Here is an 18,363-nt window from a genome sequence, read left to right as displayed (position 1 = left end):
TGTTGTGGAGTGTTGTGTTGTGTAGTGTTGTGTACGATAAGCTGAAGCAGCGCAGCCTCCACCGCAGCCCATCTCGGCAACGCGGTCGCTCTTTCTCACGCTGTACGCACGAGAACATTGTTAGTTTTTTTTCTATTCTGTGTTTACGATCAAGGCGTGTCTAAATCTAGGTTCGCGCTTAATGACGAAAACTGCTTTGCGTCGGACTTTTCAGTCTCTAACCCCAACGTTAACCAGTTGGTTAACCACACAGTGCACATTTTGCATGCCCCGTGTCCTTGTCTTTCTCAAGCCATAGCTTGTATTTGTCCAACTGAAGCAGCCATAGTTGAATCGGCATTTACCAGCATTACGCTGATTTACACGTCATCAAAGTACAATCTACAGCTCCGCTTGGAGTCCAACGCTAACGCAGCGAACTAACCTGTGAAGTTACGTTAGTGGTCCGCACAAAGAAAAAACATGGCTATATTATATATGTTTATTTTTTCTTCCCGTTATCGGAACGACATATATTTATTGTGTCAAGCAAATTTCCATGACTTTTCCAAAACATTTGAGTATTTTTAGTTTTTCCAAAACTTATCCAGGCCTGGAAATTGCTATTTTCAAATTCCATAACTTTTCCAGGTTTTTCATGACCGTACGAACCCTGCTAATACCCTCCCTATAATCATGTCTCAGACTCCCCAATACCCTCTCTATAATCATGTCTCAGACTCTAATACCTTTTCTATAATTACGTCTCAAACTCTAAATACCCTCCCTATAATCATGTCTCAGACTCTCCAATACCCTCTCTATAATCATGTCTCAGACTCTAATACCTTCTCTATAATTATGTCTCAAACTCTAAATACCCTCTCTATAATCATGTCTCAGACTCTAATACCCTCTCTATAATCATGTCTCAGACTCTCTAATACCCTCTCTATAATCATGTCTTAGACTCTAATACCCTCCCTATAATCATGTCTCAGACTCTCTAATACCCTCCCTATAATCATGTCTCAGACTCTAATACCCTCTCTATAATCATGTCTCAGACTCTCTAATACCCTCCCTATAATCATGTCTCAGACTCTCTAATACCCTCTCTATAATCATGTCTCAGACTCTAATACCCTCTCTATAATCATGTCTTAGACTCTAATACCCTCTCTATAATCATGTCTCAGACTTTCTAATACCCTCCCTATAATCATGTCTCAGACTCTCTAATACCCTCTCTATAATCATGTCTGACTCTACAATACCCTCTCTATAATCACGTCTCAGACTCTCTAATACCCTCTCTATAATCACGTCTCAGACTCTCTAATACCCTCTCTATAATCATGTCTCAGAATCTCTAATACCCTCTCTATAATCATGTCTCAGACTCTAATACCCTCCCTATAATCATGTCTCAGACTCCCCAATACCCTCTCTATAATCATGTCTCAAACTCTAAATACCCTCTCTATAATCATGTCTCAGACTCTAATACCCTCTCTATAATCATGTCTTAGACTCTAATACCCACCCTATAATCATGTCTCAGACTCTCTAATACCCTCCCTATAATCATGTCTCAGACTCTAATACCCTCCCTATAATCATGTCTCAGACTCATGTGATGTCTCCTTGCTTTTTAATTCTTCTTTATTCTCAAAGAACCACTGGTGTGCAATTAGGAACAGAACCCGGTCCACGTTGGTGGAAAAGGTCCATGAGTGAAACTCTCCACTCCAGTAGTCTGGGCCACAACAGAACCAAGCAGCTGCTTGTGGACTGAGAGAAGGTGACTGTACTGGGGCCAGACAAGAGGCTCCATACTTCAGAAAGTGCACAGTGGAAAGAGATGGGCACTTCCTGAGTACTGTCTGAGCCAGAGTGTCACACAAGCACTTTTATGAGGATCATTAAGAGACCTGACATGGTTGTTTCAGTACCACAACTACTGTTACAGATACAGTGTTGTTATAGTAACACAACTGCTACTGCCACATGCAGCACCACCACTACTGTTATAGATACAGTGTTGTTATAGTAACACAACTGCTACAGCACCACATGCAGCACCACCACTACTGTTACAGATACAGTGTTGTTATAGTAACACAACTGCTACAGCACCACATGCAGCACCACCACTACTGTTACAGATACAGTGTTGTTATAGTAACACAACTGCTACTGCACCACATGCAGCACCACCACTACTGTTACAGATACACTGTTGTTATAGTAACACAACTGCTCCAGCACCACATGCAGCACCACCACTACTGTTACAGATACAGTGTTGTTATAGTAACACAACTGCTACAGCACCACATGCAGCACCACCACTACTGTTACAGATACAGTGTTGTTATAGTAACATAATTGCTACTGCCACATGCAGCACCACCACTACTGTTACAGATACAGTGTTGTTATAGTAACACAACTGCTGCTGCCACATGCAGCACCACCACTACTGTTACAGATATAGTGTTGTTATAGTAACACAACTGCTACTGCCACATGCAGTGCCACCACTACTGTTACAGATACAGTGTTGTTATAGTAACACAACTGCTACTGCACCACATGCAGCGCCACCACTACTGTTACAGATACAGTGTTGTTATAGTAACACAACTGCTACTGCACCACATGCAGCACCACCACTACTGTTACAGATACACTGTTGTTATAGTAACACAACTGCTACAGCACCACATGCAGCACCACCACTACTGTTACAGATACAGTGTTGTTATAGTAACACAACTGCTACAGCACCACATGCAGCACCAGCACTACTGTTACAGATACAGTGTTGTTATAGTAACACAACTGCTGCTGCCACATGCAGCACCACCACTACTGTTACAGATATAGTGTTGTTATAGTAACACAACTGCTACTGCCACATGCAGTGCCACCACTACTGTTACAGATACAGTGTTGTTATAGTAACACAACTGCTACTGCACCACATGCAGCACCACCACTACTGTTACAGATACAGTGTTGTTATAGTAACACAACTGCTACTGCCACATGCAGCACCACCACTACTGTTACAGATACAGTGTTGTTATAGTAACACAACTGCTACTGCCACATGCAGTGCCACCACTACTGTTACAGATACAGTGTTGTTATAGTAACACAACTGCTACTGCCACATGTAGTGCCACAAAAGCTTCAGCATCACAACAGTTAGAATGTCACAATATGTCATCACAACAGTGAATCTCCAAGAACCAGCATAGTAACTATTGAACATTGTGCACAGATGTGTGCTGTATAGAGATGTGAGATTCTGACTCACACCTCATGGGACTTTCAAACCTGTCTATCTATGAAAGTTATTTTGATCTCAATTAGTGTTCCCCCTCCTGGACACAGCACCCCTGACCCTCCCACACACTCCTCCCGCCTCCTTCGCCAGGGCTGCTGAAGGTTTTGTCACACCTTTGCTTTCATTAATAACCACATTTCTTTAGCTTTTCACCAGAGACTGCAGAGAAATTTACAAGCATCAAACAGACAGGAGTCCCTGGCAGTCACTGCCTTCTCCCACAGCGCCACCTCCACCAGGCTGGGGTGCTCAGAGACAGCCCTGTCTGGAGGAGTGTGATAAAGAGCCCAGAGAGCAGCACCACGGTTGGCCACAAAGAGCAGGCTGCAGAGCTGTCAGAGAGAACATGGCAGAGCTGATGTGCTGCACAGTGGCAGCGCCACAGGGAGAGGGAGACCCTCACCTGTCTGTCCACGCAGAGCCCCGGGAGAGGGAGACCCTCACCTGTCTGTCCACGCAGAGCCCCGGGAGAGGGAGACCCTCACCTCTCTGCCCACGCAGAGCCCCGGGAGAGGGAGACCCTCACCTCTCTGCCCACGCAGAGCCCTGGGGAGAGGGAGACCCTCACCTGTCTGCCCACGCAGAGCCCTGGGGAGAGGGAGACCCTCACCTGTCTGCCCACGCAGAGCCCTGGGGAGAGGGAGACCCTCACCTCTCTGCCCATGCAGAGCCCTGGGGAGAGGGAGACCCTCACCTGTCTGCCCATGCAGAGCCCTGGGGAGAGGGAGACCCTCACCTGTCTGCCCACGCAGAGCCCTGGGGAGAGGGAGACCCTCACCTGTCTGCCCACAACAGCAGAGTGGGAGGGACAGGGCTGAGGCTGGTGAATGTGGACAAAGTCTTTTTCCAAGATGTGTCAATATATTGTGAACAAATGTTGCACAGGCTTAGATTGGACACTGATCTGTTGTTCTATTTTCTAGTTCATTTCAGAACCCCTGTGTCAAGCATCACCAGCAAAAATGTATGGTCAAAATGGTTGACTATGGGATAGAAAAATCATAGACCGACACATAAACATAAAGGGACAGAACAAACACAAACACTACTCTCCCACAACCCAGCGCGGGTGTGTGTCTGGAGAGTCTTGGTCACCCACAGTGTACCTCCTCGTTTCGTCCTCCAGGGTGCGCTGTGTTCTGGCCCACTGCTCCCGCCGCTGTACCGACTCACTTAGGCCCAGTGGCAGGGTGTTGGACATGCCCCCTGGGGGCAGGGTGCTGGACACGCCCCCTGGGGGCAGGTTGATGGACACGCCCCCTGGGCTGTCATCCTCGGAGCCGTTCAGCTGCCCCGCCTGCTGTGGGACGCCCCTCGGGAGCTGCCGTGCAGAGGAGATTGCCGTGGCGATGGCAGCTGCCTGCGCAGGCTGCAGTTTGATGCTGTTGATTTTGGTGAGGGGTCGCTCGGTGGTCTCCTGGAAGCCGTACCTGTCCACTTCCCTCTGTACAGCAGGTTCCTCTGGCTCCCTCGCCGGGGCGGTCCTGGTCCGCTCTCTCGGTGTGGTTTGTGACCCGTCTTTGTGCAGATTCTGCTCGCCATCTTTCTGCACAATGTATTTCTCACTGTCTTTCTGACGTGGGCACTTCTTGTCTTTGTAGTTCTGTCCGTCTCTCTGCAGAAGATATTTCTCTCCATCTTTCTGCAGCGTGTACCTGTCTCCATCTTTTTGAAGTAAGTGCTTCTCAGAGAGCATCGTTCTATGGGTGCTGGACTGTTTCTCCACCTGTTTCTGTTTCTTGTCCTCCTGGCGAAAGCTCTCACGGTTCCTCTCGTTGTTCTGGATCTCAGGGCGGGTCAGTACCCGATGATTCAACATGTTGTTCATGTCCTGTGGGCTGCGTAGGTCGGTCTTCACCTTCTCCAGTCTAACACAGAAGGGAAATAAAAATAGTTACAGAGAAAGAAGAAAACGTCCTAGAACAGTAAGACAAAATGATGATGGATATGCAAAAAATAAGAATACATAAAAACCGACGTACTTTTTTCCCATATTTTGCAACTCAAACCTCCCAGTCATTGCTCTGGGCCTTGGGCACAACATTATTTTTTTATTTCTTACTCTTTCAAAATTAAAATTATCTGTTAAATATCCTGTTTACTTAGTAACCATTTGTTTATGAGTTAATTTAAAAAAACACAACCTTATTTGTTAATAGACAGATTTAAGAAATGTTTGTTTTAAACAAATTTTATTATGCGAAATCTCACACGAAGTAATGTAATTGTTTAAGGTTTTATCTTACTGTGAGACACAGAGACGTAAGTAGAATGGATTTGGCAGATCCATCATCATTTTGAATGTTGGGGTTGGGGTTAGGGTAAGGGTTGGGGTTAGGGAAAGAGTTGGGGTTAGGGTCTTTTGCTTCCTGCATTCTTACTTTGGATGCTTTCTTTATTTCAAATGGCGACATCTGATACTGCAGCTGTTTACAGCCGATACCTGGTATCATCATATCTGGTTGTTTCACTTATATGTTTGTCCAGCCACTGTCATCAGAGATTTTCCTTTATATGTTTTCTTGCCACTTGAACGTGTTTGTTAGTTTGTGCTGTTCCTTCCAGCATCCTGCACCCTGCTAGTGGGAGCTGGATTGGCTTAATGCTGGAGCACCTCTGAACCTTATATTACACACCCACTTTCACTCTGTACATTATATTACACACCCACGTCCTCTCTGTACCTTATATTACACACCCACGTCCTCTCTGAACCTTATATTACACACCCACGTCCTCTCTGTACCTTATATTACACACCCACATCCTCTCTGTACCTTATATTACACACCCACCCCACGTCCTCTTTGTACCTTATATTACACACCCAAGTCCTCTCTGAACCTTATATTACACACCCACTTCCACGCTGTTCCTTATATTACACACCCACGTCCTCTCTGAACCTTATATTACACACCCACGTCCTCTCAGTACCTTATATTACACACCCACGTCCTCTCTGAACCTTATATTACACACCGACGTCCTCTCAGTACCTTATATTACACACCGACGTCCTCTCTGTACCTTATATTACACACCCACGTCCTCTCAGTACCTTATATTACACACCGACGTCCTCTCTGTACATTATATTACACACCCACATCCTCTCTGAACCTTATATTACACACCCACTTCCATGCTGTTCCTTATATTACACACCCACGTCCTCTCAGTACCTTATATTACACACCGACGTCCTCTCTGTACCTTATATTACACACCTACTTCCTCTCTGTACCTTATATTACACACCTACTTCCTCTCTGTACATTATATTACACACCCACCCCACTTCCTCTCTGTACCTTATATTATACACCAGTAGCGAACCGTGACCTTTAAACCTGGGCCCGCTACCCCCCCCCCCTCCCCCCCGAAATTTTTTTTTTCCTTTCTTAATAAACTAAATAAAGAAAAACTGAGACGACAGTACAGCTTTAAAAACGCAATAAACAATAATATCTGTACTAGATAACATCTTAAGCAAAATAAGTATACAAACAAAATAAGGTTCACAGCTCCGTGGTTCTCGGAAGCGGAATATGTAAACAACGCGCACGAGGACGTCAAAGGGATGAATCGAAACTAGCTAGCGATGGTGCTAACGACAGCTAGCGTCGCCACAGCGGGCGGAAATTATCATACAGTTAAGCCCGCCCACTAAGAGAGAAGATATGATTGGTCAATTTTGCTGTCATTTGAAACTGGTATTGCGCTGAATTATAACTGCCAGGCCCTCTGTAAACGAACAGCGGGCATCACAGTCCTGATAGGGGGAGACACAGGCTCACAGGCTTCCACTCAACCCCTCACCTTCCAACACAGATTGAATAGACACGGGTGAATATTTTATTTGCTTATATTTTTGTAATTGTTTAGATGTCGAATGTCAAACTGTAAGTAGATAAAATAAAATTGGATAATTATATATATAATGCTTTAAGAATATTTTAGGCCCTCTGAGAGGGCGTAGAGGGCCCTGACGGTTCCCCACTGTTATACACCCACCCCACGTCCTCTCAGTACCTTATATTACACACCGACGTCCTCTCTGTACCTTATATTACACACCGACGTCCTCTCTGTACCTTATATTACACACCCACTTCCTCTCTGTACCTTATATTATACACCCACCCCACTTCCTCTCTGTACCTTATATTACACACCCATGTCCTCTCTGTACCTTATATTACACACCCACTTCCTCTCTGTATCTTATATTATACACCCACCCCACGTCCTCTCTGTACCTTATATTACACACCGACTTCCTCTCTGTACATTATATTACACACCCACCCCACGTCCTCTCTGTACCTTATATTATACACCCACCCCACGTCCTCTCTGTACCTTATATTACACACCCATGTCCTCTCTGTACCTTATATTACACACCCACGTCCTCTCTGAACCTTATATTACACACCCACGTCCTCTCTGTACCTTATATTACACACCCACTTTCTCTCTGTACCTTATATTACATACCCACTTCCCTCCAGCATCCTGCACCCTGCTAGTGGGAGCTGGATTAGCTTATTATTATATTATAATCTCTGACATCTAGGGTTTGACACACGCAACCCCCTCCCATCAACGATCGACACACGCCGCTAAAAAATAAATAGGTAGATCATTCTGACTTGGTCATCTTATAAGTAGCTCGCAAGCTTAAAACTTGTGGGCACCCCTGTTTTAATGCAACCAATCTAATCAAACATTTAGTGAAATACCACCATAAACAACATGAAGAGTTTCTAAAGAAAACCAAAGACAAAAAGAAAGGTCCTACACAACTAACACTGGCAGAAATGTTTGCAAAGCGTGACAAACTGCCACTTTTTAAAATACAATTTACAATATTATTTGCACTTATGGCTTTTTAAGCATTGGTTTACTGATGCCCTTTCTGTTTGTTACTTATTATTTTGTCTATTTTGAGTTTATTAATTGCTAAATAAACAGTTTCTCCTTGCCAACCATTGTGTATTATTCAAACACACCTAATTTGACAACAAAGTAGTAAGTTGGCTAAATAACTTTAATACATGCTTGGATAGGCCGGTATCGGTATCGGCCAGTATCGGTATCGGCCAGTATAGGTATCGGATCGGAAGTGCAAATAAATATCAGTATCGGATTGGAAGTTCAAAAAGCTGGATCGGGACATCCCTAGTTGGTACTACCATTATATTTACAGCCTAATGCTGTATCGTCTCTAAACAGCAAAACAGAGTCCCTGCAGCTAATAAAAAAGTAAACGTTCCAGTGCCTAGTCACCCTTGACCTTTGAATTGTGTCAACAATGAAATCACTGTAATGCTCTATAGGGCGTGACTGTGCGAATAGGTCTGATCTCGATTCCTGGGGAGCTCTGCCTACCTTCTGATGGGCTCCATGTGTACTAGGGCCGCGTCTGTCATCACCCTCATCCAGGACTCCATCTCTTTGGCCGTGTCCGTGCTGAAGTAGTATGTCCTCATGTTCGGGTGGGCTGCCTGTGCACAAACAGCACAACCTGCAAAAACGAAAAACAATGAAATAGAGTAAATCTCACTTCACAGCGACATTTCAGTGCACTTCCTGCCAGTGTGGGATAGTTTGGAGGAGTTTCCAGAACTTCATTACAGAAAAGCTCCCTCGTGTATGTATGTGCAGAACTGTCCTGCCACATGCAGCCAGGTCCATTAACACCACCGCAAACTGCTCTCCAAACCTCTTCACAAATCAACACGGGTTACGTGAAGTCTCCCTGTTCTCACCAACCCATCTGATGATTTTTTTCACAAATTCCTCCTCCATATGAGATCACTGAGACCCAAATGACTATGAAATAAAGGACATTCTCATAACTCACCGTTAGAGGTAAAACTCCCAACAGCAACCACAGGGCTGTAGCTCCACAGGCCAAGATTGTAAGAGTGGCGAAGAGAGAAGAGACACTGAATTAGACCAATCAACACATTTAATTTACAACCCATTCAAATGAAAATGGCAAACCAGGACTACACTGATGCACGGAGGATCAGTTCATTACAAACAATGACACTCCACAAGAATACACAGCTATGCTGAGAATCAGCCAAACAGGTCAATACTCCATTTCTGTGTTTTACAGCATGACATTTTTCTTACTGCGCAGTCTAGTGTGGATCTATTGTGGGTCTATTGTTGGTCTAGTGTGGATCTAGTGTGGGTCTAGTGTGGGTCTAGTGTGGGTTGAGTGGGGGTCGTGTGGGGGTCTAAGTACTAGTTTTGAAAACCCCAATGACAGTATTAACAATGTCAAGAAAATCTCTACTTGAACATTTACCACACTTAAACAAGCATCTTTTGAACTCTCTCATGTTACTTTACCCACGTGTTCCACTGTGTCTGAAGGTGTCACATTGTTTCACAGAGCAATGTGAACTTTGGCGTGAGCTCAGTGGTTAGTGTTAGAGAGAGTATTGGGATGACATGAAGAGTAGACACAGACCTTGAAGGCATATTTCCTGCTTATGTGGTCATCCACAGACAGCATGGAGATGTGAAAGCTCGGTAGGAGAATACTTCCTAGAATCCCCTCCTCCTTCTCATCTGTTCACAGAACACATGAAACACATTACAGTCTTCATGAGAATCAGGACATTCTTCCATTTCTCAGCAATGCTGAGTTTAGGCTTATCATGTTAGAGGTATGTATGGTGGTGTGGTCTGCATGTTAGCATGGTCTGTACAGTAGTGTGGTCTGTACAGTAGTAACCGCTCATTAACACATATACCCTCATTAACACATAACCTGTCATTAACACATAACCCCTCATTAACACCTAAACTCTCATTAACACATCACCACTCATTAACACCTAACCTCTCGTTAACATCTAACCTCTGATTAACACCTAATGCCTCATTCAAACCTACATCATACATCTTACATTGTACATCTTTACCAATGCCAGATGGTACAATGCAAGTCTCAAGGACAAAGACCAGGTGAAGCAGATAAGACAGGACTTTAACAGCAACTTACAAAACATCAACAGGACACCACTGCCAGGGAAGCTCAAGCTCTGGTGTTTGCAATTTGGATTCCCTTGGATAATGTGGCCACTAACAATCTATGAGATCCCAATAACAACTGTGGAAAAGATGGAGCAAATGGTGACTGCACATGTCAAAAAATGGCTTGGTGTCCCACGCTATTTGACCAATATTGGTCTCTACGGCAAAGGAGTCCTTCAGCTACCCATAACAAGCCTTGTTGAAGTACAAGTGTTGAGTACAAGTGCTCTAAGGTAAGGCTTCTGTTGACTCTGAGGGACTCTAGAGATCAAACCATCAGCAAGGCTGCACCACCATTGTCAGCTGGGCGGAAATGGACACCATCCGATGCAGCGCAGCAACCCTGAGGCATACTGACATTGTGGGGCATGTCCAGATGGGAAGAGGCTTTGGGCTTGCGCCAAGAAAACCATCTTGGCGTAAGGCCTCAACTTCAGAGAGGAGGAGAATGGTGGTAGAAGAGGTGCGCCATCAGGAAGAGGCTGGAAGAAATGCAAAGGCTGTGTCTTTTGCCAAACAGGGACAATGGACTAGGTGGGAAGGACTGGAGAGAAGAGCACTAAGCTGGCAGCTTTGGGAAATGGAGGCAAGCACCATAAGCTTCATTATCATGGCCACGTACAATGTGCTACCATCTCCAAAAAACCTCCAGGACTGGTATAGGGAAGACCCAACCTGTGCCCTCTGTCCAACTCCAGCAACTCTTAGGTACATCTTGACCGGATGCAAGACCAGCCTCACACAGGGGCACTACACCTGGAGGCACAACCAGGTCCTCAAAAGTTTGGCAGCAGCTCTGGAGACAAGAAGATCCAACATCAACTCCTCATCTAGGACAGTATCCAACTCCATCCAATCTCTAACAATTATTCGAGAGGGACAGCTACAGCCCAAGCACTTCCCAACCAAGCTAAAACTTGGAAAGTTAGCCCTGGCTCAGGAATGGAAGATGTTTGTTGACATTGGCCAGCAACTGATCTTCCCACCAGAGATAGAAGCTACAACACTCAGACCAGACTTGGTACCCTGGTCTCCCTCACTCAAAGCTGTTAACATCATTGAGCTTACGGTCCCATGGGAGGACTCAACAGAAGAGGCCTATGAGTGCAAGAGGCTGCGCTACACAGAGCTGGCTGCAGATGCAAGACAACGAGGGTGGAATACGCAAGTCTACCCAGTGGAAGTAGAATGCCAAGGTTTTGTGGCCACTTCTACCATCAGGCTTTTAAAAGACCTTGGTATCCAAGGACAGGCACTGCGACAGACAATCAAATTCATGTCTGAAGCAGCCGAAAGAAGCAGCCGTTGGATATGGGTGAAGCAGAATGACCCCTGCTGGGCTCAGAAAACTACTGGACCCAATCACTAATGAATAGCCACCCCACACCCTTTCTCCAAATCCAGGAGTTGAGGGACCAAGGTATGCGGTCAATTCCAAGCCTGACTCAGGGGAGTGGATGCCCCTGCCGTGCATAGTCCCATTGACTTGTGATTGGGCATTGGGCTAAGGCTTGATCACCCTGTAGCTGGCCACCTTTGATGAGGGTGTCTAACGTTTAAAGGCCGAAACACCCCCTGATTCAAAGGAACACTACTGATGATGTGTCCTAAATTGACAGAGACAATCCCCACGCCTCTCTTACCATCAAGGAAACTCATATGACTTAACATCTAATGGCACGATGGATAGTAATATCATCTCGTCTAGTGTATATGAATCCAATGCCAAAGGTTTTTATTTGTTTTCTTTGCATTTCTTTTCTCTATTTGCTAGTGTCTGAAGGTTAGGGTTAGGGTTGCAACACTCACCTCTGTAGTAGAAGAGGCACATGTCAGACAGCACAAACCACCTCTTTTTCCACATCTTCATCCCTGTACTGTCCTGCAAGTGGGCAAAAATGCTATCAGTCATCAGGCTCAACAAACTGCAGCATAGTGTGAGGAGGTTCCGCCCCTTCCTTGGTACCTGCTAACACACTTAACGGAGCGGCTCATTAGACTTAGACAAATTGCTTGTTTCTTTTAATGAGAAAACACAAGTGGCTTTTCCCTCAGCAAAAGGCCATTTTCTGACTCCAGACAGCTTCAAGCTTTGCAGTGTTCTCCAAAATGATATGTGGTAGTATAAAGAAACACCCCTCAAAAACAGGGGAATGAACATTTACCTGACGAATTTTAATGTTGCATTGTGTTTCAGTATTGCTGGAATTTAGGCTAAAGTACTTGAACTTGTAACTACTTCGTTTCACAACAAATAGCTGTCTGACTGGACAGTTTTCTTGTATTACGTTAACAAATACAAGCCTCTTGTAATTCCAGGGCGAAACATGAGAGAACGTGAAGACGTTAAGATTGGGCGTTTTGAAAATAAACAACCATTAAATAATGTGATAAAAAAGCTATTTATTTAAAATAATTTCAAGTATATGTATAAATTATTAACTTAATTAAGATTAACGTGCTGGGAAATATTGAAATGGACCTTAAAAGTGACGTACAAGTGCTTTAATTCCACCTTTTAAAGGTGTATGAACCCTGCAAACATGACTTTGATCACAGCGCTGCAGCGCGGCATGCACAAAGTTACAAAATTCGAGAGGTGCACGACCTCGCGAAGTGACAGCACGCGAGACCCTCGCGCACATGCAGAGCCACCACGATTACGTCATTTTCGGCGCACAGACCCTCGTGCCGCTCGCGATGCGTCAAGTATGAACGTAGATTTCGTCATAAACTCTTTGTGAAGTCCGAACCAAAATGGCTGTGTTCAATCTAATTTTGAGTTAGAGAGGGTTAGGGTTAGGGTTAACCCTAACCCTAGCTTTGGTTTAATGAGTGAACAGAAATACATTATAATAGTATATTCAATATAAAATGGCCTGAACCAATGAGGAAAAAATATTTAATGACTTTTCACATATGAAAGGAACTCTTTATTGTTTCAGGTCATGTTACATCTGAAATAAAACTACCAGCCTGTCAGGCAGTACATTCAACAAAAAATTATGACTCTGAAATCGCAATGAGAGAGAAACAGACAGCTGAGACCTGTCAAGTTCAAATTAATGTCTTTTGAAGTACAGCTCCCATGAGAGTTCATTGTCTCTATCTGAAGGTTCAACCTTCTATGTGCTCTTTATTTTATTCTTGAAGCTCGGTGATGTCTAAGTGAAAATTGTATAAATGCCGTTAGGCATGAAATTCAGAGAGGAGAATTTGTGTGTGCAAATGAGAAATATAAACAGCAATTAATCCCTTTGTTATTGTTTAGGGTTAAGGTTAATTAAGGTTAAGGTTAAGTGTAATGGGTAAAGGTTAAGGTTAGTAAAGATTAGGTGTAATCAGGGCCAGAGTGTGCCCCTTTTTCAGCCCTGGAGTTTTATGCCCAAATCCGGCCCAAAATGATTTTTCCCTCCCAATCGGCCCAAACTAGAGATTAACATGAGTCGGCCCATCAGGAATCCTCCCAAATCTCCCGATTAGCCACTCTGGCTCTGGGTGCAATGATTAGTTAAGGTTAGGTGTAATAATTAGGTGTCAGGGTTTAGGTTCGTTAAGGTTTGGGTTAAAAGGTTAGGTTTAAGTGTTAGGGTTACGGCTTGGGTTAAAAGGTTAGGGTTAGATGTCAGGGTTAAAGGTGAGTTAGGGTTAAGTTGAGAGGTTTCACAACCATGGCTCCTGAGGTTCAATGGTCTAAAACTATGCCAGATGAGCAGAGAGAAAGTGCAGGGTTGTTCATACCTGCTTGTAAAGCCAATTGCTCTTCACCACTGGTGCATTTGGGTTTCGCTTGATGGAGTTGGACCTCTTTCCAAAATTGTGGACTTTTTTTGAAGACCTCGAAGGCTATAATTGCAGAGCACAGAATACAGCAGTAAAGAGATGATAGAACTGAACCATATATGGCCATTAAAATAAAATAATTTTATGCAGTTCTCTTGTCATGGGTAAAAATCATGTATGTATCATAATGGCTAAAGTACAATTTAAATGTAACACATGCTGCCTTAAGTCTTGCCAATTGTGAATTTTGACCCAATATTTCTGTCTGGACTCGTATCGAACCCCACAAATACTCTAGTTTCTATAATTCTAACTCTACACGCCACAGAGCTAACAATGGGGCTAGCAGTGAATCAAGCAGGAGAGTTAACAGTGGATTTAATAGTGGATCTAACAGTGGAGTGAACAGTGGAGCTAATAGTGGAGCTAACCGTAGAGCTAACAGAGTAGCTAACAGTGGAGTTAACAGTGGAGTTAACTGTGGAGATAATATTGGAGATAATAGTGGAGTTAACAGTGGAGGTAATAATGGCACTTACAGTGGAGGTAACGGATGAGTTAACTAGCTGTAAATTATGTTTCTGCAAAAGGGAGAAGCAACATAACGATATGCAAATATCTTAGTCGTTGTCAATTGTAGATGCAATTTTTAACAATCAATAACAATGTGACAACAATCAACAGACTATGTGTCACGGCTAACAGGTGAATGCTAGATGAATCTCCTCCCAGTAAAACAAAGTCTGCCGCTAACTACATAACGACATTGCAGATATGAAGAACACCATCTGTTCCACATGCTTTTATAAACTATATCATACAAATAACACCAGCTATTCCTTTTTTATCACAACAAATAATGCAAAATGTTTTTGCAACATATATATTGAGAACATGTGTAAATAAACATGTTCAGATTTACCCCTAGTAGGAACACAAAACATTTAGGAACATAAACATGGAAGATCGCGGTCTTGTAGAGATGTTCAAAAGTTGAAAATAAAAGTCTGAGTCGAGTCTGGAGTCAAAGTCAAGAGATGAGTCTTTTGGCAAGAGTACAAGCTAAAGTCTTGAGTCAATACCAGGAGATGCTTAGGGACAAGAGATGGAAAATAACTGTTGTATATGTCACCTTGGTAGCTCCTATTGTCCATCGTCCCTCATTATTGGCCACGCCCACGTATTGGGTGTTTCATGTGTCTCATCACCAATATACAAAAAAGTTTAAACTCCCATCTTAGAATGACATTTAAACTTCAATCAATTACATCTGAAAACTATTAAAATATCACTAACAAGGGTGTAATTTTGCATACTCAAAACCGTATAGAACATATCACTCATTTTTCGTTCCATGTAAAATGATCTTAACGCAGTGGCAATATTGGGGAACGTCAGACTTTACTCAAGATACTTACATTAAAATAAACAAAAATATCTATATGGAAAAAAGTTCTCACATTTAGTCAAATGAGTCTTGGACATTAATTTACATATGTATCACTCCTGTGAAACAACAACTGGTGAGTAAACTATTTAAATTTATTTTCAGTTAACTTAAATCTGGTGATGGTTGTTTTGATGTTTGTTTACAAGTGGCCACTAAGCTATATGGGCTACTACGCTAGCTGTAATGACGGCTAAGTGTCTAACTAAACAAACCTATCTAAGTGTGTTTTAGGTGCTTATGAAGTTTGATGTGGTCATTCCAGTGTCTTTAATTTGTTTCCCACATTCTTTACATGTTGTGTCCTTCGTTTTGTCCAAGGATTTAAACTCCCTATAGCCAAAGGCTGCGTCCCAAATCACCGAAACAAAAATAAGGTAAACACGCAAAGAAAGTCTTTTTTCTATAACTTTTGCACACATCACCTGGATAACAGACTGACTCTTACTGTTCACAAGTTATTTTTGATGAGTCAACTTTTTTTTTTTTTGATTTGCCAACTTTTCAAGATCGCTTGGAGTGAGATTTGAACCTGTAGGGGGTGGCGAGTGAGAATTGTTGACGGGGGGGGCGTAAAATGGACACAAATTAAGTATTATATCGCAATCGATCGATCGCCAGTGGTTGGCGCCAGAGCAAAATAGTAACTCCATATCACAGATATGGATCAGAGGTAAATAAACTAGATTTTTTTTCCGCGTGAGAAATCGGAAGTGTGGCGTGAGAGCGTGTGAAGACAGTCAAATGCGTGTGTAGGCAACCCTGTAATTAGGGACGAGATTCAAGTCAAGTCTGAAGTTAGGTGAGTAGGTGACTTTAGTGCGACTTCAACTGGAGTCGCTCACTTGAGTGCCCATCTCTGCAGTCTGGGCCTGCAGATGAACAGGCACGGTGTGCGTGGTTAGCTTCTGAGAAGCACACTGTTCTGAAACAACCTCTTCCGCATTTTCTCACTCCGATTAAACCCAGCTGCCCCAGGTGTAAATTTAAAGCCCACAATCATACTGAAGACATTGCTCAACTATGTCCATCCACTAGAATTGACTTGTTTGTCTATTTCTACAGGGAGGGGGGAGGAGGAAGGGGGAGGGGGAAGAGGGCGGCGTCTCACTCTGGCTGTGGGGCTGCAGGGCGGGGCTGTATAATCAGAGCCTCCCGTGTAGTTGGACGCCTCACTCATAGTGCTCATGGGTCTCTCCTTCTTCTCATCGGCTGCTGCTTTGGACACTGGCCTGGAAGTGGACAAGAATGTATAAGATGGATGAGGTACCAGCAAGAAAAAAGACAGGTGTAATTCAGTCAGCTCAGTGGAGTTAAATATACAGCTGAATGGTGTGTAATTCAGTCAGTTAAGTCAGTATATCAGTCAGTTAAATATACAGCTGATGGGTGCATAATTCAGTCAGTTCAGCAGAATTAAATATACAGCAGAAGCTGTGCTCATTGCCATGCCAACACAGCCCAAGCCCTGGGACTGAGGACCACATGTCTCAACAGGAAAGAGGGGGGGGGGGGGGGATAAACCAGGGTCCAGGTATTACAGCAGTTAATCAGTTCTAGAAACGTAGTAGAAATAGCAGCAACAGGAAAAAAAAACTGACAGGAATCCTGGAACACAAACACAAAGTGTGTGATATGATTCAGATCTAATAATGCCATTTGTACCATTTGCTGGTGTAAATCATTGGCATGGGTGGCAATTCCTCATCCGCTAATCCAGATAGATGGTGAAGGCTAATTACCCACTACATTGAGCCTCTTTCTGGAAACATTTATTACCTGGCTAATTAGCACATCCTTAGAATACAATAAAGTACTGCCTGGAAATGTACTTGATAACTTGGACGGACAAAATAATTCCATCATCACAGATGAAGTTATAACTCCTGCCTACCTCATATTCAGTGAAGAGGACCGAACCAAAGCTCTCTAATTTATCAGGAAACTATTCTCAAAGTTTCATGAAAATCCAGTGTTTCTCATCCACATGAACTGTGGGAAAAGAAATCAGTTTCTAGAACTCCTGGGTTGCCCTAATGTATGGATAATGATGGGCAGTTTTAGAACCCCTGGGTTGTCCTGATGCACGGCTAACGAAGGACAGTTCTAGAACCCCTGGGTTGCTCTGATATATGGATAACGAAGGGCTATTCTAGAACCCTTGGGTTGTCCTGATGCATGGATAACGAAGGAGGGTTGTAGAACCCTTGGGTTGTCCTGATGCATGGATAACGAAGGAGGGTTGTAGAACCCTTGGGTTGTCCTGATGCATGGATAACGAAGGACAGTTCTAGAATCCATGGGTTGTCCTGATGCATAGCTAATGAAGGAGGGAAGCAGACTTTGTCTGGCCTACATTCAGAAGTTGCAGTGGTGCTCTATGACGTGTGGAGAGTGCTGGGCTATGTGGAACACAGGAAATTACAAGGGAGGTGACGAGGGGGTGACAGAAGTGATGTCTTGCTTTTGGGTCACCTCACAGGAGAAAAATAACTCAAATTTCACACAAAGAGGAAGCACCTAGTATGTGAGTGGGTGTGGGGGTGTGTGTGTGTTCCCCCTGTAGCTCACATACTAGAGCAGGTATCACCAAATGGCGGACCGCGGTCCGGATCCGGACCCGAACGCCGTCCTGTCCGGACCCAATCACATTCCTGATTAACTGGATACGGACCCAAATGCAAAAAAAATTTTAACGGGAGACTATATTTTAAACCGGAGAATTTATTTTCAG

At 43.7% G+C, this 18,363-nt stretch overlaps 1 protein-coding gene across 19 annotated transcripts in view; it reads right to left on the bottom strand.

The window, feature by feature from the left end:
• plekha5 (pleckstrin homology domain containing, family A member 5) overlaps positions 1–18,363 on the bottom strand; it is a 107,742-nt gene that overhangs the window by 30,290 nt on the left and 59,089 nt on the right. For 10 of the 19 annotated variants that reach the window (XM_077005550.1, XM_077005555.1, XM_077005551.1 and 7 more), the window contains 7 exons: positions 16,741–16,861; positions 14,722–14,763; positions 14,141–14,245; positions 12,209–12,281; positions 9,831–9,931; positions 8,735–8,850; positions 4,444–5,205 (listed from right to left, as the gene is read on the bottom strand). In XM_077005550.1, the coding sequence (XP_076861665.1) occupies positions 4,444–5,205; positions 8,735–8,850; positions 9,831–9,931; positions 12,209–12,281; positions 14,141–14,245; positions 14,722–14,763; positions 16,741–16,861 (1,320 nt within the window). Of the gene's footprint in view, positions 1–4,443; positions 5,206–8,734; positions 8,871–9,209; positions 9,472–9,830; positions 9,932–12,208; positions 12,282–14,140; positions 14,246–14,721; positions 14,764–16,740; positions 16,862–18,363 lie in introns of those variants that run through there. The other 9 variants (XM_077005554.1, XM_077005571.1, XM_077005558.1 and 6 more) reach the window with 3 other exon arrangements.

Source organism: Brachyhypopomus gauderio, chromosome 5 (assembly GCF_052324685.1).
Source record: "Brachyhypopomus gauderio isolate BG-103 chromosome 5, BGAUD_0.2, whole genome shotgun sequence".
NCBI lineage: Eukaryota > Metazoa > Chordata > Actinopteri > Gymnotiformes > Hypopomidae > Brachyhypopomus > Brachyhypopomus gauderio.
Note: the sequence above shows the minus strand (reverse complement) of the source record. Positions and strands in the feature narration are given on the sequence as shown.